Here is a 27,793-nt window from a genome sequence, read left to right on the forward strand (position 1 = left end):
TTTCCCGCCATTTATAATACTTGACCGAAGTGCCATATAAGATAAAAAGAAGGAGACGAAGACGTGTCGTACCGCCTACCGGCATCCAATTATATACTAGTAATCTGTGCCGGCATCTTTCGAACAAAATATACTAGTAATCTGTGCTTTCGAAGATTCTTCAAATTTATTAGAGTAAAATAAATTATAAAATTAATAATTATGTATTTTAAGCTGTTAATTAGTAAATAATTAATGCATAAAGTGATCTTTAACCTAGTACAATTGTCCTTTTATATATTATATACTAAACAACCAAAGTGCGTCAAGTTTGGTGTTTACTGAGATAGTTTCATCTGATAATATTGTACCTAACTCTTTCGGAATAAGAATGGATAAAGATTGTGTACAACCAATATTTCAATTTCCCTTCACACCATATGACATACAAACAAAGTTTATGAGTCAGCTATACTCCACTATAGAAGAAGGTAAATTAGGGATATTTGAGAGTCCTACAGGAACGGTAAGATTTTTTTTCCTATAACGACATTATTCTACTACTAATGTAAAATAATAACTATCGAAATATGATAAGAAAAGAGTACAATAGTTTACATAAAGTGTAATAAGTTATTCTGATTCTGAAATGTCACAATAAATTAAAAGTTTTAATGAATATTTATTTGGTAGAAAATAATGTTACTTCTTCCAGCGTATATTCTTGAGATTAAATTGTACAAGGACCTATGAATAAATTAAAAAATATATTGATAAAAAAACATTAAAATATTTCTTTTGTATCATTTTAACAGGGCAAATCATTAAGTATATGCTGTGGGGCTCTTCAATGGCTTAAAGATAGTAGAATAAAATTAATAAAAAATGTTAATGAAGAAATAAATGTTTTAAAGCATGATATTGATAGTAAATCAGGTAAGTTTTATAGTTTATTCATTATATTCCCTGTGTTCAGGTGCGGTCCGAAGGGGGGGTGAAGGGGTCACAGGGGACATGACCTGAAGGAAAGTGACCTGACTAGACCATAAGTTCTATACAGTCAGATTGCAAAATTCTTATTATGTAATTTTTTAGATGCTGATGACTGGCTCCAAGAGGAATATGAAAAAATAAAAAAGAATCAAAAATTAATTGGTCTACAAACACAATTGGAAAAAATTAAAAAGCAAGATGAATATTTTAAGGAGTTACAAAACAGGGTTGCAAAATGTAAATTAAATACAAACAAAATAGAGCACTACTTTAAAGCTGGTAGCAAGAATTTGAAAAAGGAAAAGGAGAATATTGAGGAAAAGGACAAATTAGATGACAAGGAGCCAAGAGAGGACGATGATCTGCTTGTGGAGAATGTCGAAAATGAAAATGAAGATGGATCTGAAGATGATGAAATTATTGAAGAAGAAAAGGATGATTCTGTTAAGGTACCTTTCTTTTTAACATTAAATTATTACCTTTGTTCCTTATACCAAATATCCAATGTTTAGTATGCATACAAATACAGAAAAGTATTATTAAAGGAACTGATATGGCATCTACTTATTTTATTGCCATTCTCTTAGGCCTAATTGCCAACGCTAAAACTCGCGCGGGCGCACGCTGAATAATGAAAAATAGTATGGGCAGCGCAGGCGCGTGTGACGGAGCGCGGACGCGGGCGACGGACTGTCACACGCGCAGCGAACGCCGGGCACACGGCGCGGGCGCACGCTTTTCACAGTCGATGTTGTTTTTGTTGACGTTTTTTTGCCAAATAATCCATGGTAATCTACTCGACACAATTGTACACGCTCGAGATCAAAATTATACTAGCAGCGCTAAATGAGATGGGCGCACGCGACGGGTGCCCGCACGCGGATTCGTGGCCCGCGGCGGCGGTCTTCCGACGCGTGCGCCTGCGCCCGTGTTTATAGAGATTGAATTGACATAACCCAATCAAATGTCAGCCATCTGCCTATGAATCAATATTTTCAATGGTACCTAACTACAGATAAATTGATTTTCAGATTTACATAAGCAGTAGAACTCACAGCCAACTGTCACAATTTGTTGGCGAGATCAAGAGAACAGCGTTTTCTGATAATACCAGGGTTGTTACTTTGGCCTCTCGTCAGCACTACTGTATCAATTCCGATGTTAGCAAGCTGAAGAATGTCAATCTCATTAATGAGAGGTCAGTAGTGGACAGTTATAGTGGACAGTAGTGGAGCAATCCACATGCAGTTCCGAGTAAAAATATTATAAGAACTTGAGAAATATCTTAAAATAAAAACAGATTGCTTAATTAAGAAGCCTCATGGCCAAATTTATACGAAAAATCAGGGCCAGATTTACCCAAGGAAATGAGGCATTTTTGTTCCTTGTGTACAAAATGCGAGTCACTATTTCAGATGCTTGGATATGCAAAAATCGAAAACAAAATCTACTTCCACTGGTGATGATGGAAAGGTGCTGAAGAAAACTAAAACGGCTTCATGCACAGCTTGCCCGTATTATAATCAGAGCAATATAAATAAGCTGAAAGAGCACATTCTTGTTGATATTATGGATATGGAGGACTTGGTTAAATGTGGTAAGAAATTAAAGGCCTGCCCGTATTATGCGTCAAGAATGGCTTTGAGTGATGCAGAGGTTTGTATTATAAGGCCTCCTTCTAAACTAGTCTTAACTCTTAAGTTATTCGTAGATTAATAATTATGTTATCCAACTAGTTCTTTGTATTTATGAAAGATGAGGCACTATATCTTGTAAAACAGTTGGGAGACTGGCAATAATACCAAAGACCAATAGAATCAAGGCTCTTCTTTGCAATGGTCATCTATTGTTTACTTTTTTATCCCTTTTTTGTTTTAAGATTAATCCAAGATATCCTCAGAATAAAGTGTAAATATAAACACTAGCTGTTGCCCGCGACTTCGTCCGCGTGGACTTCAGTTTATAGCGCGCGGTGTCAACAAAATTGGTGTCAAAAAGCTTTTTAAAACCCTGGTACTCCTTAAATCAAAATACCCAAAAACAGCTGTGCAGTGTGCACATAATATTTATTTTTTTAAACTTTATTTATGCCAAATTTTAAAGCTTGTAATTAGCTTTAAAGCCATTACACAACTTTACCCATAAACTATTTATCATTGATAGGTTTAAGGTTACGTCACCGGTCACTGCATAGATAAATATTAAGTACTGAGTAGTGAGTTATTTAAAACGTGTATAACAATCGAAAGAATCGAAAAATCTGACTTAAGATGGTACCACGTCTTATAGAAAGACGTTTAAGCAAGCGCTAGGGCGATGTAGGCGACTCTTAGCGCCATCTGTTATGAATTTTTGGAACTAACTTAATTTGAACAAATTTACGCATATACATCTCCTTACAATCCCTTTTTCCAGTTCAAAAGTAGCCTATGTCCTTTCTCAGGCTTTAGACTATCTGTGTACAAAATTTCATTACAATCGGTTCAGTAGTTTTGGCGTGAAAGCGAGACAGACAAACAGACAGAGATACTTTCGCATTTATAATATTATAGTATAGACAATATTTTTTCACTTGTTTTGTAATAAAATTTTGTGGCTATATTATGGTACTACATTTTTTTTCAGGTAGTCCTAGTGAGTCATGCAGGCTTAGTAAGCAGTGGAGCAAGGTCTGGAATATCATTGAAACTAAAAAACAATGTGGTGATATTCGATGAAGCTCACGGTCTGACTGCAGCTTTGGAGAATGCCCACTCTGCCCCTGTATTGGCTAAGCAACTGTCATCAGTGAAGACATACCTTAATTTCTACATCAATAAGTTCAGAGCAAAACTCAGTAGTAAGAATCTGTTGCTGTTAAATCAAATATCTTTTGTGATCGGAAGACTTATAGGTTTGTTGTTTTATCATGCTACTAGCTGTGCCCCAAGGTGTTATTTGGGGTTTATTAGGGTAAATAAATTATGTTTCCCACACAAACTCCATACACACATCAACTAACTCCATACCAAATTTAAATTAAATCGCGCCAGTCGTTTAAACTTGAAGAAGTAACAAACATACAAACTCACAAACTTTCGTGTGATAATGTTATTTACCCCTTCTTTAAACGGTTTTATGCAATGGCTATAATACAGGGTCTGCTATCTTTATCTCGAGACTTTTAGTCAGATAAAGAAAACAGATCCCAACAGATCCTTTATATAGTTTTTTTTTATGTAAATGTTTTTATAAGTAAGAGGGATAACATTTTATGAACACCTATACTAATATTTTAAAATCTAGTTTTTAACAACAGAATCTAAATATAGCAACTATTTTCAAGTTTTATTATTATAACTACTAAAAAACTGTTATAAATGTTTACTTACATTACAGCGATGTTAAATGTAGCAGCCGATGCTAAAGTTTATACGATAGAAGATTTTGTTATAAAAGCCGAAATAGACCACCTGAATTTGCGTCCTTTGGTTGAATTTTGTAAATTATCAAGATTGGCGCCGAAATTACACGGATTTTCTATGAGGTACAACCAACAAGAGTTGGAAGAACAAAACAAGAAAAGTACAGTTAAAAAGAGCTCCTTTCAAGAGTTTCTTAAAAATATTTCTAAAAAGAAGGATGAAGAAAAAGTTGCTGAAAAAGAAGTTACATCTGTAGAGACTAAGACTAATCAACAGGTTTGAGTTTTAATTTTAATTTTTATCACTTTTTTCATTCACAGTTAATTATTTTGTTCTTTCGTGATATTCAATTAATATATGACTATCAATGCGTAATGAAAATAACCTAAGTTTAGCTTTATTTTTATTACTTTGCATGGCATGTCTGCAGGTTGGCACCTATTTGCTTCCCCAAAAACTAGCACCCTTTCACATCTTGAGAAACCGATTTTGTATACATTTTACAAGATGGTCTAGATAAAAGTTAACTGTTATATTTTCAGCCCTCTGAAGTATCGGCAGGCAGTGGTCTATACGCAGTACTAGAGCTATTAGAAAGACTCTGTGAGAGGAGCGAAGATGGCCGTGTTATTGTCAACACTCATGGGTTACACTACGCTCTGCTGAACCCTAACCAGCATTTCGCGCCGCTTGTGGAAGATTCTAGATCGGTGAGGAATAAAAAAAAAATGAATTATTACTGGTCTGTAAATAAAAACTATAACTTCTAGATGATTAATTTGGTTCAGTAGAGATTTTTTTCTCTTTTGTAGGCCCAAAAACGATTTCAACTACAAAGCTCCTAGTTCATACTAACGTCAATAGATGTCGCTCTCTGATAACTCGCTCGCATAATTAGCAATTCGTGGTGGGAGATGATCAATTTTATTGTGCAATATCATTCAACAATATTATTTGTAGTGTATGTGCAGTGTATCTACATAGTAGATACTTAACATTGTCTCATAAACACCAGTAGTAAGCATAGACATAATATAATGGTAGTAAGGATGCAATCTGTATAAGTCATTGTCAAGTAGTCAAGAGTTTCAGTTGTATTGTGACAGTGACAGTGGATAGACGTGCGCTCCGCAGTGGTACTGGGTGTGTTAATGAGCCAGTGTCCCTAGGATTCTACATTGTTGAACATTTTATTTGACAATAAGATTGAAAGACGGGCGCGTTCAATATCTACCGATAGACGATCAATAATATTGCACAATACGTGATATTGCACAATAAAAACGATTGTCTAGGGGCGCGCAAGTTTACTTCAATATTCTTACGCATTAACTCGCACCGCACCCATACTGCGTTTGTGTGCATGCATCTCACTGACCTCCACTTTACGTGGGAGAGCCATGCTTCGGCACAAATGGGCCGGCTCGACCGGAGAAATACCACGTTCTCACAGAAAACCGGCGTGAAACAGCGCTAGCGCTGTGTTTCGCCGAGTGAGTGAGTTTACCGGAGGCCCAATCACCTACCCTATCCCCTTCCCTACCCTCCCCTATTCCCTTCCCATCCCTACCCTCCCCTATTACCCTATTCCCTCTTAAAAGGCCGGCAACGCACCTGCAGCTCTTCTGATGCTGCGAGTGTCCATGGGCGACGGAAGTTGCTTTCCATCAGGTGACCCGTTTGCTCGTTTGCCCCCTTATTTCATAAAAAAAATACAACTTGTATAATGGAGGTCAGTGATGCATCTTTTCAATATACTATGTAGTAATATGACGTAAGTGTTAAAACTACATCTTAATAAATAATAATTATTTATCTATGCATTTCAGGTAATAGTAGCGGGTGGAACCATGGAACCAGTAAAGGAGTTTCAGGAGCTATTGACAAACAACAGCACAGACACACACACAACACACAGAGTTAATGTAGTGAGGTGCGAACATGTGGTACCTGCGGAGAATGTTCTAGGCATATGCCTGACTACTGGGCCTTCTAGTGTCAACTTACACTTCTCATACGAAAATAGGAGTTCGAAGGAGTTGGTGAGTTTTGATTGTAATGCTCAACCTGGATAGGCAATGATGGTGCAGCGAACTGGGGTCGCCAATTCGAAACTTAAAATTGATTAACTACTTTCAGCCATTTCTTGCAACCTTTAGTACCTTCAATCTTATCCAAAAAATGATGCATACTGGTGTAAAATCCAAAAAGTTTAATTGATTATTTGCTAAACAAGTCACAACTCACAAGTGCTGCCATCTACTGTTCCCTATAATAATAACGCAATTAGAAATTACAAAAGTAACTACCAGTTATCTTGCAAGCCCTTTACTCGTATTCTGCTATTTCATAAGATTTTTTTCCAGCTTAGTGAAGTAGGTCGTATACTAAGGAACATAGTCAGTATTGTACCAGGCGGTGTTGTCTGTTTTCTACCCTCATATTCGTACGAGCAAGTCCTATATGAGCACCTGCAGACTACTGGCGTTATAGAAGCTATATGTAAGAAGAAAACGATATTCCGTGAGCCAAAATTAGCTTCGGATGTTGATCAGGTAATTTACTTACCTATGTATAATATCACACTCTCACACTAATATTATAATTGCGGAAATACGTATGTATCTGTTGCCTTTTTAGGTATGATTAACGAATTTTAAATTAAAATTTAAAAGTCAAGCACATATTAAAAATAATTTATTAAAAAAAATAATGTATTAGTAGTAAACATGTAAAGACGGTCTATAGAAAATAAAATTGTGTGTAATAAAATCCAACTTTTTATTTCAGGTGTTACAAAAGTTCGCGACTGCGGTAAAAATGAAAAGCGCTGAACATAACGGCGCGTTACTGTTGAGTGTTGTTGGCGGAAAACTGAGTGAGGGACTCAACTTTAGGTCAGCTTAAACTGGGATTTGTTATTCACGCTTTTTATTCACATGAGTCTGTGTTTTTACCCGACTGCCAGGAGGCTAATATGTGATTGGCGCGTATCTTGTATGTTTGTAATAGTCTTGATTTACATGATTGTTACTTGTTACCCTGAACTAAAAAAAACTATGTTTTATGTGAGGTTCGCTGCTGTATTAACCTATAACTTGTTTTTCAACTGACTTCCAAAAGGGAGGAGGCTATATTATATGATCGTCTATTTTCATAAAAGTCGCTTTCATAACCTAAGTCGACTATGTAATCAATTTTACCGTTTTTCTAGCCTAAGATTCATCAATCTAGTCACTTTCCTAATCTGAGGCAAGTCATCAATTTGATGTTGGTAGGGTTAACTCCTAAACTTAAGCTGTGTAGAGCCCTTGATTCTTTTAGTTTATGATGCATATTTGTTTTAGTGACGACCTAGGAAGGTGCGTTATAGTCGTCGGCATGCCATACCCGAATATAAAGTCTGCAGAGCTTCAGGAAAAGATCAATTATATTAACAGAAAGACGCCGGGAGGGGGCAATATTTATTATGAGAACTTGTGTATGAAAGCTGTTAATCAATGTATTGGTGAGTATATAACTTCAAATCGATGTTCAATTACCTAACTTTGAAGAGGGAAAAACACTTATTACTAGTGACCGACCGAACTTTCGGTTTCGGTTTCGGCCAGTTTCGGCCAAAAAATCTAGTTTCGGCCTTAGTTTCGGTTTCGGCCAAAATATAGCCGAAACCGAAACCGAAACTCATGCATCGTTCGGTAAACTTCGCAGTTAACTCGAGCTTGCTTGCCAGCGAGGCCCTGGCTTAGTTCGCCATCATCTATTGTAATTTTTGATTTAGTCCTAAATTAAAAATTAGCACTTCCTTTTTTTTCATTAAATTGTCTTAACTTATTTTTATCGAAATTATATTATTGAATTTTATTTCTACGATAAAAGCAGGCTTATTTAATATATTATAACTAGACATCGGATTATATGCATTTGCATACTTGCATACGCAAATGCATATAATGACACTATTTAGGCGATATTGCATTTTATGGCAATTTTTCGTTGATAGTGTATATTTCGGTAGTTTTACGTCCTCGTAGTCTCCAAACTAGCTATCATGATTTATGACACACACCGAGGCCACAAAACAGAGGTAGGATGGATCAAAACACCTCAAATATGTCGCTCCATCCCCATTAAAAGAATGCAATACACCCGATAGGTACAATATCTTTCTAGAAACAAACATTTTCTTTGTAGTTGGCAGCATTAGTAAAAAATTTTAATAAAGTAGTTACCGATTTCTTAAACTTCCATGGACATTAAGATTGGAATCGGAAAATGTTGGTAGAAAATTATCATTGGTGCTGTATATTAAATTAAAAATCCTGGATTTGATGAAATTTAATAAAATTGACGCTTTTATTTACGGCACCACCGGAAAGCTCTTCAAAAAATAATACATTTTAATAATATCTAAGTGACTTTTGATTGTGCATATTTTGGCCATTTATCGTGCATACTTGCATGCATATTTCGGCACATTGATCGTGCATATAATCCGATGTCTAATTATAACTGTTGGCAAATTACGTGCTATTTTAACAATGTTTCCCAAACAAACGATTAAAAATTATATTGTGTGTGAACTTAAGAATTTTGTTTCACTGTGAGATTATAAGATATCTTAGGATATATCTTGTGAGATTTATCTAGTAAATCATCTCGCCTCACTCTTTTTTTTTTGGTCACGCAATCTTTTAGTACTTAGACCGTTTCTACCCTGCTAGAATCTTATCTAGCCCACTTCCCCGTAAGCTTCACTCTTGCGGCCCTCAGTATATTTTTCAGGTTTAGTGGCAAAACGCCTTTTGGAGAAAAAAAATGTGACGTCAACTGCAAGTTTGCTTAGTCATTTCGTTTTGAACTTCGACCGCGGTCGTGTCCATGTCTCCCATAAAAATAATATACTGCAATTATTGATTTTGTTTTCAGTAGTACGTCGTTCAGTAGTATGTCTAAGGGAGGATTTCACCAATCGCACAACTTCGTTTTATAAAACTTAGTTCTCATTAAACGCGTTCCTACGGGGATCAATAAAAAAGCAAAAAAACGATATATAAACTACCCAAACACATCATTTTTTCGTCTATGATTTTCTATTCGCCATGACACTACACTAGCAGGACTTTAACGGCTTTAGTGAAGTTTAACCGTGCAACATTGGACGTTCTGAAGATAAAACTCGGATTTGTTGTGAACTTTATGTTAGTGAAATGCAATTTGGTGCTATAAACGCGTTTACACGTGTAGAACCAATTTAGTGTACACTAAGCGCGTTCTATTTCTTAGGTGAATCGCACCTAAATAAAATGACTTCAAATAACTTCTGCTCTTGTTTCTTAGGGTAATCCTTCGTTATAATACATTAAGGGGAATTTCACCAATCACACTTAAACGTTTTATTAAACTAAGTTCTCATTGAACAATGAACGCGTTTATATGGCGACGTGAATCTCGTTTTGTTTAAAATAGATTTTACATTCTTCATTTAATCGCGATTAATGAATCTAAGTTTACGTTATACGTTTGATTGATGATTTTTATACGTTTTTATCATCTTTGAGCCTTGTCACGTTGTTTTAGTAACAAATAGCAAGAAACGATAAATAAGCTAACCAAACGCATATCTGTCATACCACTACACCGACAGGACATGTGTTTTATGAAGTTAAAACTCGAATATTGGGCGTTTAGAAGATAAAAATTTGCTAACGGATAATAATATAAATAAAAAACGGATGCTGTGAATGAGACGAAACGCATCTACTTGAAATCGTATAAAAAAACGGAATATAGTACAAAAAGTTATACGAGTCTAAGAATAATAATATTTATGGTAAGAAATGTCGCAAAAAGTAAAAAATTCAATGTGGTACTTTTTCTTTAGTTTAAAAAATTGTAATTTATGTTAAAAACCAATAAATTTCAGTAAATAATCGTAATTTTGAATGTTTTACCAAGTTTCGGTTTCGGTTTCGGCCGAAACTAAGAGTAAGGCCGAAACTAAGAGTAAGGCCGAAACTTTGGTTTCGGTTTCGGCTGAAAAATCAGTTTCGGTCGGACACTACTTATTACCTTTTATGGAACCTCTTTTGCTTTGGCCAAATCGTTAGGCGAAAAAAACATCACTCCTTTGCAGTGGTATGGCGGCCATTGGGAACTTTCGGAAAAATATGGCAAGGTGATTTTCGTGAATTACTCGACGATGATTAGCTATGCAAAAATTAGCCTGGTACAAACGGTTCAATAGGGTTGATGACAAGGTCATAGATTAGTGAATTTTGTTAATAAAATAAAGAAATCACGGTAAAAAATAAGTGTTCCCAAAATTTCAGCTCGATAGCATTTGTATTTTTTTTGTTATGCGCCTTCAAAGTTTGATAATCAAGTCGATTTTTTTTTCAATTATATTTCTTAATATTTATATACCATTCGATAACTTATGCAATTAAAAGCAACTTTTGTTATTAGACCACTTTCATAAACGCAATATTTAATATACCTATCGAACAAAGTTCTCGCCCGATGCATACAAACTACGAAAGAGTGACGTCAGTCTTTCGTAGCACTTTGTATGGAGCGTTTCGGGCAGGTCTATTTTATGAGATGTTAAAATTGTCATATCTTGGTGAATTTTTAAGCTATCAAAGTCATTCTTTCAGCGATGTTTCTATTTTTTAAGGGTCGTTCAATTACCAATAAGAAAAAAAAATAGTCATCAAGCCTATTGTTTTATTTAAATTTCACACCCGAGAAGTATGGCATTACGCTACCGCCTACTTCTTTTTTTCGATTATCTGAAAATACAAGCATTTTTGTGGAACAAATTGTTCGACACTCGTTATTAATTATCCGACGCGTTCGATTAACGCCCACGCGTTTGGGCCGCCAGTGCGAGCGCTATGACCATCGTTTTCCTTTTTGCCTTTACGTAATTAGACTCCTGAAGAACCGCCATACTGGTACAATTTACGAATGACCAAGAATTTTGTGTCACCATATCCCGGTCTATGAAGTGATTTGGATGAAGTTTAGTATAAAGATACTTTGAGAGACGAAAAAGGACTTAGGATAGTTTTAGTTGCGGAAAAATTCTCGCGCAATAAACTAATTTCGGCCCAGCGGAGTTGCGGGCGTCATATTATTATAGTGAAGAAAAAAAATTTATACATACTTAATTTTTTTTTAATTTAATTATATTTGGTTACAGGTAGAGCTGTGAGACACGCTAATGATTATGCGTGTGTTTTACTTGTGGACAGCAGATACTCTAGGCCACAAACTGTTTCGGCCTTACCCACATTTGTACAAGTAAGTTTATAAAACATATTACTATGAATGAATACCTAATTTACCTAAACAATATTGATGTGTGTTTTATTTCATATTTACATAACAATTAATTTATTATTGTTTCAGAAATCCCTTCAAAGTAACTGCACATTTGGACAATCAATCGGAAGTATAGCAAAGTTTTTTGCAAGGCATAAAAACAAGCAATGACTTTGTAAAAATATTTATTGCAACATTATGTTAAATAAAAACTAATCCAATAAATATAATTTTGCTTTCTACTTCTAAATTTATATATTTACAGTATTATACAGTTTACTGTTTAGGCAGATTACAAAAACCTTTTATAATGTTAGACAGGTTCAACTTATGTTATAATTATTTAACAATTTATATTTTATATATCTAAAGCTTGTGGCAATGTAGTGCCACAAGGGCCTTCAAAATAATAATGAAAATCTGGTGTGGCTGGGGTTGGTTCAATATTAAATTCTGCAACAATCGCTCCTCGTTGTGCAGCTTGGGGTGCAAACATAGCTGCCGGGTATACCACAGAAGATGTGCCTACTACTAGACAGACATCACAGCGTGCCATGGCTGACTCTGAAAATATGATAATTAAGTTTAGGTGCTTCATCCTTAAACACATTGTTGACCCTCAGTTACAATGTATGCGGAATTTATAAATAAGTAAATTAAATTTGAGAAGAATTGAATTATGTACCAGAATCAAATTTAACATCTACTCTTTTTTCCTATTAAAAATCTAATATACCAGCTTTCTGAAGAACTTCAAATTCCAAACTTTCACCAAACCATACAATGTGTGGTCGTAGCAGACCACCACAAGTAGACTTCTTACAATGTGGCAAGGATTTTACAGGAATATCTGATCCTACAACATTAGCATCAGGGGCACCACGGTCAGTTAAAGCCTAAAAAATATATTTCAAAGTAAAATAGAACTTTTTAAAAAGCACATAAACACTCATGTTAATGAGTCTGAGCAAAGCTTTGCTTAGACTTTAAATAAAGAAAAAGAAGTAAGGAGTTTCCCAGTATAGGTAATTAATTGTTTCCTCTTCCTATTTTCCCACATAAATTTCATACAAACACCGGAAAACCGTAACATATCGTCTTGTTTAAAGTACATACTTAAGTATAAGATTATACTAAAAATTTTCACCTCACATATTGGGCTATCATGATTTTCAAGTACTTGTTTGCATTTTGTGCACCTTGTCTTGTACAAGTTCCCATGGAGTTCAATTAAGTTTTTGGTACCAGCCCGCGCATGTAGTCCATCAACATTTTGTGTGATAACTGTAACTTGTTTATTTTCTCCATGTTTTGACTCAAATTCTGCTATGGCTATATGACCCTGAAGAATAGAAAAGCATCGCAATTAAATGTATTAGTAATAGTAAAAGTCCAAAAATTTGTAATTACTAATTTAGATAAAGAATACCGCATTCGGCTGCGCTTTAGCTGCAACTTCTCTTCTGTAGTGGTAGAACTCCCATACTAAACTTGGACTGGTTTTAAAAGCCTCTGGAGTAGCTAAGGATGAAGCTTGGTACTTCCTCCAATAGCCACCAGCTCCTCTAAACGTAGGGATACCAGATTCTGCACTTATTCCAGCTCCGGACAGAATAACAACATTGCTAGCTGTTTTTAACGTTTCTTTGAATTTTGCGAAGTCACTGCTCTGCCGTACCGCCATATTTGGTGCAAGTCGATAAGTTAATAATCTACTTGTTATTCCTACTAAACTAATGCACATACTTAATTAATTAGCTTGAATTAAATAATAAAATTTAACGAAGTACAGTATCCAATATTTATCAACATTAGCCATTTGACATCTCTTCCCAATCTTTGACATTGACAAATGACACTGACAATCGACAGCTGATATATTTATTTTTAACAAGGCTCTAAACTAAACTATTGCAAGTGTCAGCATATAAAGCGGGAAAATAAAATTTCTGTTATAGTTTTCAAAACTGATTTTGTTAATCTCCAATTCCTTAGTGTAAATAAATTAAAAGGCTAATCAGTTATATTGTGCTCGCCGAAACATGGCGGTAGTGGTCATTGACTCCCTGTCAAAAACTTGTCATTTTCTATACAAACCGCGATTGACAATGAAGTGTCAGATGTTCCCAATCCATTGTCAAGCACGGTTTATATAGAAAATGACAAGTTTTTGACAGGGAGTCAATGACCGCTACCGCCATGTTTCGCCGGGTACAGTATAGTACTTAGCTCTAATTGGACGATCCGCGAAACAGTGGAACATACTACATATAGTGCGTCAACAAAGTAAAGAAATTAAAAAGTGGCAACATCGTAGTGTCATCCCTTTTTTCTTAGATTGGTTTGAAAGGAATGACACTACGATGTTGCCACTTTTTAATTTCTTCACTTTCTTGACGCACTATAACTCAATGCCTTTTTTCGTTTTTGTCATCAATTATTTTACATACTTACAAAATATTTTTGCCGTCCTATGAGTTGCGACTTGCGACTTGCGACTTTCACAGTTCACATTTCAAAGTTTCATTACAACTTTAAACATGCTTTAAACCAACAAGGATATTTTGGTGCTTACAGCGCGCCGCTCGTCGTCACCGTCACCACAGTATAGCAATATGACATATCCCTACTAATATTGCTATACTGTGCCGTCACCGTCTTGTAAAGTGTCACTTTATAGACATCGGTAGCATACAACGTTGAGACACTCGTCACCTGCGAGTCCTACGACTTACTAGCTACGCTACGCCGCCCGTCACCCGGCAATTTTATCAGAGTGCCACTAGCAAAGACGCCACAAGACTGTACCTATACTGTCTTGCGTCCTCACCAAAATTCCTAGTCTAGAATTTACACGGAAAACACATGGACGCATCACGCATGCGTCGTCGCCAAGGCTTTAACTAATATACCTCACAGTTTTCATATTATTACCTTTACCTTATTCAATAATTATACAATTTAAAAATTGTTTTATTTTTGAATAAATTTGAATCAAATTAAATTCTTTCAGAATGTCGGACTACATGTTGCCTACGGGTTCGGTAACGCGCCTGTCCACGCGGGCGTTGCGTCAGCGTTGCGTCGACGTAGCGCTGCCGTTTGACCCGGCCACACGGGCGCTGCGTCATCGCAGCGTTATTAGTTATTACGAAGCAGTCTTTAATAATAATTAACGTCAACACCCCCTCCCGCTTCGTCTCGGGGGCTGCTGTCCGTCATATTGTGTGCGTTGCACGCTGCCGTGACGACACAACACGCCGCGCCGTGTGGATTGACTCGAACCCGTCGAGAAGAACCGGCGGCGTAAGAAACTCGCACGGGGCCAATTTTGTACTTATCAAATAATTGTAAAATTATTATGATCAATATTTATAAGGTCGACAGACTCATCTAAGAAAAAAATATCTATATATTAATACGCAAGCGAAAAACTTTGTAACCCTTTTTACGAAAAATGGGGAAACGTACCTACGTGCATGAAATTTTGCACAGTTATAGTTTATATGGTGAAGGAGTGCATCGAACTAATATTATTTTGAAATTATGCTTTTATCATACATTTTTTAAATAAATAAAACATTACACACACTACAACACACACACATGAGAAATGACAAATTTTTGAGTGACAAGCCTATACATACGAATTATACTCTTTTATTTATGGTTGAAGTCTGTTGACAACAAGTTGACAAATTGAAAATGGATTATAGTTTTTTTTATTGAATCTAAAAAGGCCCATTCACGGCAGGACTGCACGGCAGTCCTGCAGTGAATGGGCCTCACTGATTGGTTCACACTCGGTGTTTCCGGCCGGCAACACCGAGTGTGAACCAATCAGTGAGGCCCATTCACTGCAGGACTGCCGTGCAGTCCTGCCGTGAATGGTCCCTTTTAGATACTATTAGACAATGCTTACACGGCCAGTCGGAGATCAGCTAAGTCCCAGAGACAAGACTTGAAAAAAAATATGATAAAGTCAATATTTTTTACAAAATATAGGTAGTAGACCTAATGTCATTGAAAATAAGGTCAAATTTCGACCATTGGGCGATCTCTAGTTTTTGTAAATCTCTTAAGAGGATACACCAGGGGCGAGAGAAGTTGAAAATAGGCATTTGAAAATGTATGTAATAATTCGTAATGAATAAGAACTTAAATCGGTTAAGTTTTGGAGAAGGAATCAGCGGACGAATCGAAGATTTTCTGTTCTTTTATTAGAACTTTAGTCGTGTTGTCTCTATCGCGCTCTGCGGTGGGAGACTTGAGATTGGTGAGACAGCAATACATTTTCAAATACCTATTTTCAATTTCTCTCGCCCTTGGTGTATCCTCTTAAGATACCGAGCGATATGAATATATACATTTCGTATCTTGCCACCTTCATTTTCACGAATTCTTACCACAGGCCAAGCAGTTTGTTCGATGACGCGCCATAAGCGTCATCGGCCCTGCTAAACGATGACGCCCCACGTGCGGCATTGGCCACTGGTAGTGTTTTATGCACATTTAGACTAAGGAATTGTAATTACAGTATAATAAATTAGTTTTAACGTGTTTGTTAACAATCCTTGTATGCCTATCGCGTCATCGGCCTCACTGAATCTTTTTAAATGACGCGCTGGGCGCGGCAGTGGCCACGAATCGGTTAATATGTTATCTTAAGATGCGAAATATAATACATCTTTATGAATACAGGGTGTTTTTGTGTCGGGCAGCGGGCTCATCGGTGATCGGACGCACTAGTGGGATGCTCCGTGCCGCGTCCAAAAGGGAATACTCCTGAAACTTCTTCGTTGACAGATCTTGATAAAGGTTAAATTCGCCGCAGGTTTTCTCTTTTTTGTGTGAGGCTCTTTCCAAATTCTCCTTTTGGAATGTGCTACTGCAATCTGCATTTCACATTCTATATCAGAATCATCGTCCAAGGAGCTGTCTAACAAATCAAGAAGTACGGCAGTATCACTCGTAGTCAATCACCCTGTATATAGAACTCTAACAAGGAATACGTGTGGCACCAACGCACACTCGTAAGGAAATTAACAGATTTTTAATAACATCGTATCTTAGCCGTGTGTGATAGCCTATAAGATACTATAATATTTGATATTTGGGCATCTTAAGATAAAATATCATAGTATCTTCACCGTCTGTGATGTGCTTAAACACTACGGACGAAACAGTAGGCAGTTGGGATAACGTTCTCCCAACAAACGGTTTTCAATTACACGTCCTTTGTTGTCATGTCGTTGTTTCCCTTCTAATATTCTGTCTCCGAAAGCTTTAATGGATCTATCAGTACAAGATCCAAATACGATCCTTAATTTTATAAACGTTAAAGTACCTAAACTGTACTGGGCGAAACGAGGCGGTAGCGGTCATTGACCTTTTCAGTCTAGGCGCTAAATGAAAAATGCTCGCACTGTTTTTAGAATATTTAAGAATAAAATTGACCTCTTATAAAAACACAGATTATTAGAGAGTCATCGGAAAACCTCTTGGTAACTCTTAGAATGATGATCTCCAACTTTTTACTTTGAAATTCGAAGTGATATGCTTCATATTCAGTTCACATCGGTCATTTTCTATATTATATAAACCACGATTGTGATATAATATATTGATATTGAACTTAAAGAAAATGACAAGTCTTTTGACAGGTAGTCAATGACCGCTACTGTCTCGATTCTGCGAGTACTCCAGTGCGCCTAGCATGCGCCAACGAGAAACTATTTTGTCTATATTATATAGTTTTCTCGATGTTTGATGGTTTGTCTCTTTATCTCTATTGACCCGAACATGACATACTTACTTACATTTTTTCTCGTGTAGATCAGTCGTTAAAATTAGCGAACCCTAACATGATAATTGATAACACATTTTTAGTTTTGTCGAGATTTTGACATTTTGAGAAGATTAGTTTTTAACTACACTCGATAGTGAGATAATATCTCGTTGGACGTATGCTAGAGTCTAGACGCACAGATCTTATTAGTTATTTTATTAATAACCACTAACCAGTATTACAATACAATATTTGTACACTATGTAGGTAAATAATAGAATAGTCCAAACAATTAACAACACTATACATCAGTTGTACCTTCCACTTAAGTACTTATAAAATGAATGAATTGATAATAAAGATCTTAGCACGTAAAACTTGTACTAAGACCTAAACTATATGTTAAAACTTCATTCGTAGGTAGTTATGTAAAGACTACATTACCAAAATAATTTTCTAATGAAATGAACTATAAAACAAGCAGACGGATCATCTCATTGAAAGCGATAGCAGTCACATAGTGACACTCATAAGTCATTCAGACACGCAAATTAAAGAACTGCGTGCCGCGTGCGTAACTCCTTTATATAGTTAGTGTTGACTTGCGGATTGCGCGGTGCGCACTGCGCCGTCTTTTAATATGTCTACGAACTCTACGGTTACCTCTTTTACATAACGAAAGAAGTAAAGCATATCTATTATCTACTCGTTAAAAGCCTTGTTGTAGCGCCAGTGTAGGGTTGTATTATTAATCCGGAATTAGCCCAATTCATGGGCATAAATTGCAAACCTTTAAGAAGAGAGCGTATTTAAAGTAGCGTTTCAAGTGCATTGTCGCCTATAAGAGGTAAAGGCGGCAATGCACTTGCAACTTTTAAGATGTTGCGAGTGTCCATGGGTAGTTTATCAGGTGATCCATTTGCTCATTTGCCTCCTAATAAAATAAAAAAAAACTGTAGAGCACAGTAGAATTATGCCTATAAATTCCAACCACTACTTATTTTAATATGACGAAGAGTAAGTAAATTAGTAAGTGCAGTATAGCCTCTTTCATGTTAGGTCTTAGCTCTGTGACAAGCATCAGTGGGATTGAGATTTGAGTGGCGAATCCTGTTTATATTATTATCTTAATCCTTCGATCGTGGATTCTTGGAAATCTTTTGTTATTCTATTGTGTCTCGCTCACCAGTCACCGGTGAGCTTATGGAGCTTGATGGGTTAAATGTAGTATCTCATTTTGCTTTGGTAATTGCGTGAAAAGGCAATGAAAGAAGGGACAAAAATTTTGGGATTTTTTTTTATGAAATAAGGGGAAAAACGAGCAAACGGGTCACCTGATGGAAAGCATCTTCCGTCGCCCATGGACACAAGCAACATCAGAAAAGCTGCAGGTGCGTTGCCGGCCTTTTAAGTGGGAATAGGATTACAGGGCAGGGGAGGTAAGGAAGGGGATATGGAAGGGAAGGGTAGAGAATTGGACCTCCGGTAAACTCACTCACTCGGCGAAACACAGCGCAAGCGCTGTTTCACGCCGGTTTTCTGTGAGCCCGTGGTATTTCTGCTGTCGAGCCGGCCCATTCGTGCCGAAGCATGGTTCTACCACGTAAATCTTTTTCTTATCTAGAGTTCAAAGTCGTAAATGAATATTATTTAATATTTGTTTTGTTAGCCTGTTTTGTAACAAGAATTTAAATTCATCCTAATTGCCATTATCAAACAACCAAAACAACAAATAATGAAAATGGGCATTCAATTAACTCTCGGTAAACACCGAATGTTTCGACGGCATTTACAGGCACAAAATAATTTGAATTTGTATTTATATGTATACCATTATACAACCGTACACGGTACAACCAGATTTCTGACATAGTTTAAACTAGGTCACAAGTTGGTCACAACTTACAACGCAAAAGCCCAAAAGCGGGAGACGATCGGGCAAAACTGATTTTGGAGGCTGGTATTTTTTAACTACAAAATATCTAACTTCAGTTGTATCTCGTGTGGTTATTCAAGAAATCTGCGGTATTTTAATGAAACGACACCTGTGTATGAACGAGAAGATTGACGTCATAGGAGCCGGGCATGCGCCGTCCTTAGGGCACCATTGCAACACGTTAGAACGCGGCGGGCAGTTTCAGTGGCTACACGGTTGCCAGTCGTGAAAAAAAAGAAGCGCGGGAAATAATTTGCCGGTAAGTTAATTAGCGTAAAAAAATAAACGCCATACTTTTTAATTTGCGAACTTATTTTTATGTGTTTTGTTGTGTTATTTTTTTTAATTTTTCGCTTGTTGTGGTTTAGTAAATCGTAGCATATGGTTTGTTTTGCAATAACATTTTGCTCTGCGGACATAAGATCGAAATATGGTTTTAGATTCCTTCGAACGTCTAACTATTATAATATTAAATCTTTACTACTTACTCTATTTACTGAAAGATAGGTTGAGCTTCAGGGAATACTTTTTTAAGTACTTACCTCGTTTTTCATTACATAATATATAAATAAAGTTAGCTGCTTCTGTCGGTTTTTAGAATAAAATAACAATTGAGTATTAGGATTCAAATAAAAAAATCTATTATTATACTAGAGCTTATGATGATGATTTCACATTGGAAAATTCACTCAATCTTGTAAACGAAAAATTATCAAAATCGCTTCACCCGCTAGGATCTACGATATCAAGGATAGACAAACAGATAGAGACGTATAACACCACGAAAAAGTACAGACAGACAGTTACACATTAATAAATAAAAAATTTAAAAAGGAGAGTTAAAATAAAAAAAAAGGAAATACAAATGTAAAAAAAAAAAACTCCAGAAATTACCAACTCGACGTTATGTGGAAAACGTTCCATTATTCCGCATAAGCGCTTTGTCAAAACAATTTCTATTGTGATAAAGTCAAAGGACGGTTCCCGGTAAACGTCCGCAAACTGCGTTTTTTTTGTCGTAACTACGTAACTCGATAACAACTTCGTCTAATCCCCACCCGACACTTTTTGTTGGCTTTTCATGTTCGTATGAAAGTTGGTGTTCATTTTTAGAACTTTTATTACATGTATATGGCTCTAGCCACAGCTCTACCTTTGTCTCGGCTCTACATACACTGTTTTGAGGTCTCTTTTTAGTGTGTCCTAATTATTTTCATTATTTTGTGGCGGTACCCACAATTAGCGCCACATTCCTACATCGCGCTATCGAAGTTTTGTAATTGCGTCGGTATATAGACGACAACTGAAATCACGGCTCGGCCTGATCAAGCAAATAACACCTTTATCAGTCGGAAGATCTTCCTTTGCGGCCACCGAGCATAATATAATCACACAACGTTAATGATTTTTTTCATGACTTTAATGAATGAATATTTTGACTGTAATATTTTGCATAGCTGTCGATAAGAACGTTAAAAACACATTAGCTTTTAACGCACTCTCCAATAATACATAGAGCCAAATTAAATTCAGGAGTAAAGTTCATTATTATTATTATTATTGTGCTAATTTCACGCTACTTCATACGTGCGTGAAATTAGTTTAATTTATAAAATTATTTATTTCTGCACAAATCCGGAAACCTCCGGATTCCGTCATGAAACTAGCTTATAATCCCGTAGTCTCTACATTTGTGACAAATTTCATCAGAATCGGCGCAGTACTTTCAGAGCCGATTTGATTCAAACAAAGAATTAATATTATTAGTTATTACTTATAAACGCATAATAAAACTATATAAGTTAGATTATGCGTTGCGCCTATGTGAAAGAAATAAGAATATTATACATAAATAGTACATGAATCATAATATCCATTAGGTAAGCAATAGGTTCATGAAAAATATATTGAAGTAAAAATATATTATTCATTATCTACAAACCCTTTTACTCTGTAACAGATTTATACCTTTTAGGTGTACACTTTTTTGATTACTTACATATTTTATGAGAGAGAAGCCTTTTATAATTTATAAGCTTCCTAAAGCTTATTATCATAAAAAGCTAATAAACCTTGCAAATAACGACATTTATTAAATACCAAAGACTCCTCAGCATCCCCTGGAGACGTAGAAAAGATTGAGTTTGCATATGCAATGCGGAAAGAAATTTTGCAATGCATACTCAGGGACATCGTTTTTAACTTAAGCTACTTTAGAATCTTGACGAAACAAAAACGATATAAATAAAGAAAAATGTGAAGAAGAATAAGATAGAAGTTACAAAAATAGACTGCATATATTTTGTATTAATTTTATCAACGCCTGTTGAATCAATGATTAGAAATATTGGCTTATCATTCTCGTTATTACTATATCTTTTACTATTACTAAATCAAAGTAAAAGCATTATAGATTGTCCCTTTATTCCTTTACCGCCCCTAAGCCAGCTCTATCCATACAGATTACAGACTTTCCTCTGAAGAAAACAGCTAGCGCCGATAGAAGTGAAAACTTAAACATTAGAAAGAGATAATACCACTACTTTCTCTCCTGCGCTGCGCCGGAATAGACGAAGTTTCGAATAGGTCACGTGTTTTAACATGACGTTTTTCCACCTTTAAAAAGGTACACACCATCGCGTGAAAGAAGTTTTTAGTTACAAAAAGCGCTAACCAGTTTCTCTGCTACTTAGTATCTAGGTATAAGCTATAATAAATATATTGGCTTATTACAGCTTAAGTAATACGGTACTTTAATTTAAATAGAAATATTGAAATATTATTTAATATTCAACGTGCGCAAGTCTGTAACACATGCGGCGCCAATAAGAAATAATATGACCGAGTATGAAAACGTATATTACCTTCGGTTTACATTACTTTAAATCCAGCGTGTTACAGTCATAATTTTATATATTTGAATATCTACTATGTTTTACGGTAACTCATAAAGTTCTTATCCCATAGAAATATAAAAATATTATATTTTAGATACAGTAGAGTGCGCTGAGTGCCTGATAACTTTAGTATACTTAGGGCCTGTTTCACCGCCTCCTGATAAGGTGCCCGATAGGGTTATTTGACAGATTTTCCATACTCCATCTGTCAAATTAAGTGGAGGATAGCCTTATCAGGAAGCGGTGAAACAGGCCCTTAGGGCCTGTTTCACCACTTTCTGATAAAGTGCCTAATAGGCTATTCACAACTTTTTTGACAGATTCTCCATACTTGATCTGTCAAGTTAATTGGTGGATAGCCTTATCAGGAAGTGGTGAAACAGGCCCTTAATAATTACTTTAGCGATATTTCGTCTTTAAAATCGTAGAAAATTTAGACGCGGGAGAGCCATGCTTCGGCACGAGTGGGCCGGCTCGACCGGAGAAATACCCCGTTCTCACAGAAAACCGGCGTGAAACAGCGCTTGCGCTGTGTTTCGCCGAGTGAGTGAGTTAACCGGAGGCCCAATCCCCTACCCTATTTCCTTCCCTACCCTCCCCTCCCCTTTCCTTCCCATCCCTACCCTCCCCTATTACCCTATTCCCTCTTAAAAGGCCGGCAACGCACCTGCAGCTCTTCTGATGCTGCGAGTGTCCATGGGCGACGGAAGTTGCTTTCCATCAGGTGACCCGTTTGCTCGTTTGCCCCCTTATTTCATAAAAAAAAGACTTTTACGGAAAAAATAGTTTTTTTCCAAGAAAACATCAAAGTATTCCATAAACTCCGTAAATCGTAAATGAATTCTTGAAAATTGTGGATCACGGGATTCGCAACAAACAAAATCACAAGATCATAGTTGCATGATCTCATGCCTTTTGTCCGTCCATTCGCTAGCAATGACGGCCATTGTCGTCTAATTCATTCACCAATAAACTTCATTCACTCCGCACAAGGTAACATTGTTGAAATTGCCCGTTATTTCCTACATTTTACCTGACTGCGACGAAAGAAAAAGTATAAAGATGTTGGTAGTATATGCAGAGCAGATTGAAGGTAACAGATAATAGTGACTAAATATAAATATTTTCTATGTAGATATTGTATTTCAAAGCAAAAAACATTTTCTAAGTCGCTCGTGGTCGCTCGTATGTTTTTTTTTTAATGAAATAAGGGGGCAAACGAGCAAACGGGTCACCTGATGGAAAGCAACTTCCGTCGCCCATGGACACTCGCAGCATCAGAAGAGCTGCAGGTGCGTTGCCGGCCTTTGAAGAGAAAATAGGGTAATAGGGGAGGGTAGGGATGGGAAGGGAAGGGAATAGGGGAGGGTAGGAAAGGGAATAGGGTAAGGGATCGGGCCTCCGGTAAACTCACTCACTCGGCGAAACACAGCGCAAGCGCTGTTTCACGCCGGTTTTCTGTGAGAACGTGGTATTTCTCCGGTCGAGCCGGCCCATTCGTGCCGAAGCATGGCTCTCCCACGTATGTTCATAAGCTTGGTCAATATATTTACCAAATAAACTTTGATCAAACTTAATATGAACATAATAATTATGTATGTAACTAACTCGGAAACTCTAAGAACCATGATTCTTAGAAATTCTGAGTTCTTTACCTAGGAATCTTTTGTTGTTTGAACAGGGAAGTACTTATACTTGGCGTTATGCAGAAAGCAAGTTGATGAATTAAAACCTAAAAGTAAACAAAATCAACTTTCAAATCATCAGCATCATGCTGAGAAGCTACCACATTATATTCATAAAATCTTTTTGCGTATATTCAAAATGTATTTTAAAAATGTAGCTCAAGTCCTGTTTTAAAGCAATCATAAATCTAGGTTGGAGTTTATAATTTTACCGCCGCCATTACAAATTAAACGTCAGAAGCAGCCGGGTTTTTGCATCTGTTACAATTAATTTACTCCGTGAAGCCGCAAATTCCAGAAAAATTGTTGCATTGCAGAGTTCAAGATTTTTATGCTAAATTATTAATTGTACACATACAGATATGGACTAAGTTTTTCATGATGTTATTTTAAATTTTTCATTGTTAGGGTTCCGTACCCAAAGGGTAAAAACTGGACCCTATTACTGAGACTGTCTGTCTGTCTCCAGGCTGTGTCTCAAGAGCAATTCTTGTATTATATGTTTAAATAATTCTTGTATGTGTATATATATATATATATATATATATATATATATATATATATATATATATATATATATATATATATATATATATATATATATATATATATATAATCTCGGAATCGGCTCCAACGATTTTCATGAAATTTACTATATAGGGGTTTCGGGGGCGATAAATCGATCTAGCTAGGAATCATTTTCAGAAAATGTATTTTTATGCGTGTTTTATCGATAATCGATAAACAGAAAAATATGACTCTTCCTGACATCTATTGGCGAATAATAATACTATTTTGTAAGCAACTAATTGTTTTAACGACCAGCAGATGGCATTATTAAGTAACACGAAGTCAATGAGTGTTTGCTATACCGAGCAAAGCTCGGTCATTTAGGTACTCAATAATGACAACAGGTGGGCACTTGAAACTTTCACAAGATCATTAATTATATGCACAAGACTTATACTTTAATAATAATTAAATTTAAATAAAATCTTATATCTTTAAACGAGCAATTCTTGTATATTATATTATAATTGGAATCTCGGAATCGGTTCTAACGATTTTCATGAAATTTAATATATTATAGGGGGTTTCGGGGGCGATAAATCGACCTAGCTAGGAATAATTTTTAGAAAATGTCATTTTATTTGTGTTTTATCGAATACCGAGCAAAGCTCGGTCAAATAGCTAATAATTATTTAGGCTCACACACAAAAAATACAATTTTAGGCCTATTGTTGCTCTATAACGGTACAGGACCCTAAGTGAGCGAGTCCGACTCGCACTTGGCCGATTTTTCCATGTAATATTTTGTAAAAATATCACACAGTTATGTATAATTAAAGCTTTGATAGTGCTACGAGTACCTCGAGGCTTTCTCAATTAGTATTCTAGACTCTAACCAAAAATAGTGCTAACCTACAGTCAATCTCAGCAATTATAGTGCCAACTCTACACTCTACGTCCTCAAAGTGCCTTTGAAACAAGAAACTAATTAACGGAAAACCAAAATCGAAAGTTACATCGGATTAAAAATTTAAAACTTGTCGCATCATATTTGAATCTTCTAAAATAAAATGTGAACAAAGAATATTTAAGTTAGTAATATTATAATTAGGTACTTGAAATTTTACGTAGGTAAGTAAATAAATAATTTCACTTTTTTCTTTCTTTACCTGTAAACTTGAAATTAATTTACAAAATAGTATATATATTAAAATATTATAAATATAGTTTAAAATATTAAAAAATATATCACAAATCAGTGGTCTTATTCTAGATGTTAAGCTACTGCTTGTTATAAAAAATATATTACGCCATAATATATAGCTTGACCGCTGTAAAGTCGACCCTCGTAGCATACTCGTAGCATACATTTAGTATGCTACGAGTATGCTACGATGGTCGACTTTACAGTGGTCAAGCTATAACACCCGCAACTCCGTTGCGCCAAAATTCGTTTACCCGCCTTAACGTGGGAGAGCCATGCTTCGGCACGAATGGACCGGCTCGACCGGAGAAATACCACGTTCTCACAGAAAACCGGCGTGAAACAGCGCTTGCGCTTTTTCACGCCGAGTGAGTGAGTTTACCGGAGGCCCAATCCCCTACCCTATTTCCTTCCCTACCCTCCCCTATTACCCTATTCCCTCTTAAAAGGCCGGCAACGCACCCGCAGCTCTTTTGATGCTGCGAGTGTCCATGGGCGACGGAAGTTGCTTTCCATCAGGTGACCCGTTTGCTCGTTTGCCCCCTTATTTCATAAAAAAAAAAGCGTAAGCGTATCATGTATGATACAAAATATTCCTTTCCCTGGCTCAAAATATCTCTATATCCAGCAAAATCAGTTTAGCTGTGTGACCGTGAAGAGATAACAGACAGACACACTTTTGTATTTATAATATTAGCATGGATGGCGTAAATGAATATAGTATATTATAATAATAATGTCAAATTACCTAAATGCGTAGTAAAATAGCTTTCATTATACACAAAAGTATATTTCTTTGTTTGTCGTTCCCTTACAATGGATTTTGTACAGGTTTGTTTGCGCACTACCATTATAAAGAGTTCCTTTCATGCGGAAAAAACGGAGATTAAAATATTAAACCTATTTCCCTTCCAACATGATTTTAAATCAGAAGCGTGAAACTCAATGAGAAATATAAAATTTCAAAACATGCCTCGGGAATGTAATGAAAATTCAAGCCCGTATTTTCCAGACCCTAGGCTTACATTAATCTAACCTAATCTAAAAAATTATATTCCAAATTCATACTAATATAATATATTTATATAAATGCGAAAGAGTGTCTGTCTGTCTGTTATCTCTTCACACCCAAACCGCTCAACCGATTTCGCTGAAAAAAAAAAATCAAAATTGTTTTACTTCTGAATAAATTTAAAATAAAAAATTTAAAATGAAATTTGGTATGGAGATACTTTAGGTCCCGGGAAAGGAATATAGGATACTTTTTATCCCGAAAAAATGTACGGTTCCCGCGCGATAAACTAATTTTGGCGCAACGGAGTTGCGGACATCATCTGTTTAAATATGAATAATTGTTTTTTTTTTTAAATAACCAGCTTGTATTACCAACATTACCAAATACCTTGAGGTTTACATTGCAAATTAAGTGAAAAAAACTTCCTTCTTATAAAATCAATATTAATTTTATCAAACTAGATACGCACTTGAAGTATTATACAGTACTACTATTTCAACTAATAAAAAAAACTTGTAAATCGATTTTTACCGTATGAACGCTTATTTTGCCTATGGTACTTTTAAAAACATACAGTGTGTAACAAAAATAAGTGATAATACTTTAGGGTGTGTACGTGTTCCTTGTAGACAGTTCACTGTAAAAGTAGCAGCTCTGAAAGACGAATTTTTTTTCACTTTTGTATAAACAAGGGCCCGAGCGTCACGAGTTTCCCCATACAAAAGTGAAAAAAAGTCGGTCTTTCAGCGCTGCTATTTTCACAGTGAACTCTCTATAAGGAACACGTACACACCCTAAAGTATTATCACTTATTTTTGTTACACCCTGTATAGATATGTAGGGCAGTGGTCAGTAGGTGGACATCTGTAATATACTCGGGTTATTCAAGCCCATATTGACCTGAAAAAACCCGACCAAACAAGGTCCACTACGAATAAATTTCTCTGACGGTACAAATTATCCAAAGTACTTTGCTAAGAAACAATTTTCCTTCAATCTCATGCCATTGAGGGCTAGTGATGTGTACACACTACACGGCAAGATTGGCTGTAA

The 27,793-nt window shown here is 36.0% G+C and overlaps 3 protein-coding genes across 5 annotated transcripts in view; 2 read left to right on the top strand and 1 right to left on the bottom strand.

Moving 5' to 3' along the window:
• The first annotated feature begins 202 nt into the window (after positions 1-202).
• On the top strand, positions 203-27,729 carry LOC121726785 (putative ATP-dependent RNA helicase DDX11-like protein 8). Of its 3 annotated transcripts, XM_042114299.1 has the most exons (15): positions 203-505; positions 795-915; positions 1,075-1,421; positions 2,004-2,170; positions 2,388-2,628; positions 3,598-3,865; positions 4,351-4,652; positions 4,919-5,086; positions 6,206-6,418; positions 6,743-6,931; positions 7,167-7,273; positions 7,724-7,884; positions 11,584-11,684; positions 11,793-11,905; positions 27,720-27,729. In XM_042114299.1, the coding sequence occupies exons 1-14, from the start codon at positions 371-373 to the stop codon at positions 11,874-11,876; spliced, it is 2,604 nt and encodes an 867-aa protein (XP_041970233.1). In that variant the 5' UTR covers positions 203-370; the 3' UTR covers positions 11,877-11,905; positions 27,720-27,729. The 3 variants fall into 3 exon arrangements, with proteins under 3 accessions (XP_041970233.1, XP_041970232.1, XP_041970234.1); XM_042114298.1 differs by lacking the exon at positions 27,720-27,729 and having other exon boundaries at positions 11,793-11,912; XM_042114300.1 differs by lacking the exons at positions 2,004-2,170; positions 2,388-2,628; positions 27,720-27,729 and having other exon boundaries at positions 11,793-11,912.
• Positions 11,963-13,518, bottom strand: LOC121726789 (NAD-dependent protein deacylase-like). Its single transcript, XM_042114303.1, has 4 exons — positions 13,135-13,518; positions 12,853-13,047; positions 12,442-12,601; positions 11,963-12,269 (listed from the first exon to the last, which is right to left on the bottom strand). The coding sequence occupies exons 1-4, from the start codon at positions 13,447-13,449 to the stop codon at positions 12,064-12,066; spliced, it is 876 nt and encodes a 291-aa protein (XP_041970237.1). The 5' UTR covers positions 13,450-13,518; the 3' UTR covers positions 11,963-12,063.
• The window catches only part of LOC121726786, a 78,768-nt gene continuing 70,535 nt past the window's right edge, over positions 19,561-27,793 (top strand). Inside the window, exon 1 of the mRNA XM_042114301.1 lies at positions 19,561-19,688. The gene's annotated coding sequence lies outside the window, so the exon portion shown is untranslated. The remainder of the gene's footprint in view (positions 19,689-27,793) is intronic.

Source organism: Aricia agestis, chromosome 5, assembly GCF_905147365.1.
Source record: "Aricia agestis chromosome 5, ilAriAges1.1, whole genome shotgun sequence".
In the NCBI taxonomy this organism is placed as follows: Eukaryota; Metazoa; Arthropoda; class Insecta; order Lepidoptera; family Lycaenidae; genus Aricia; species Aricia agestis.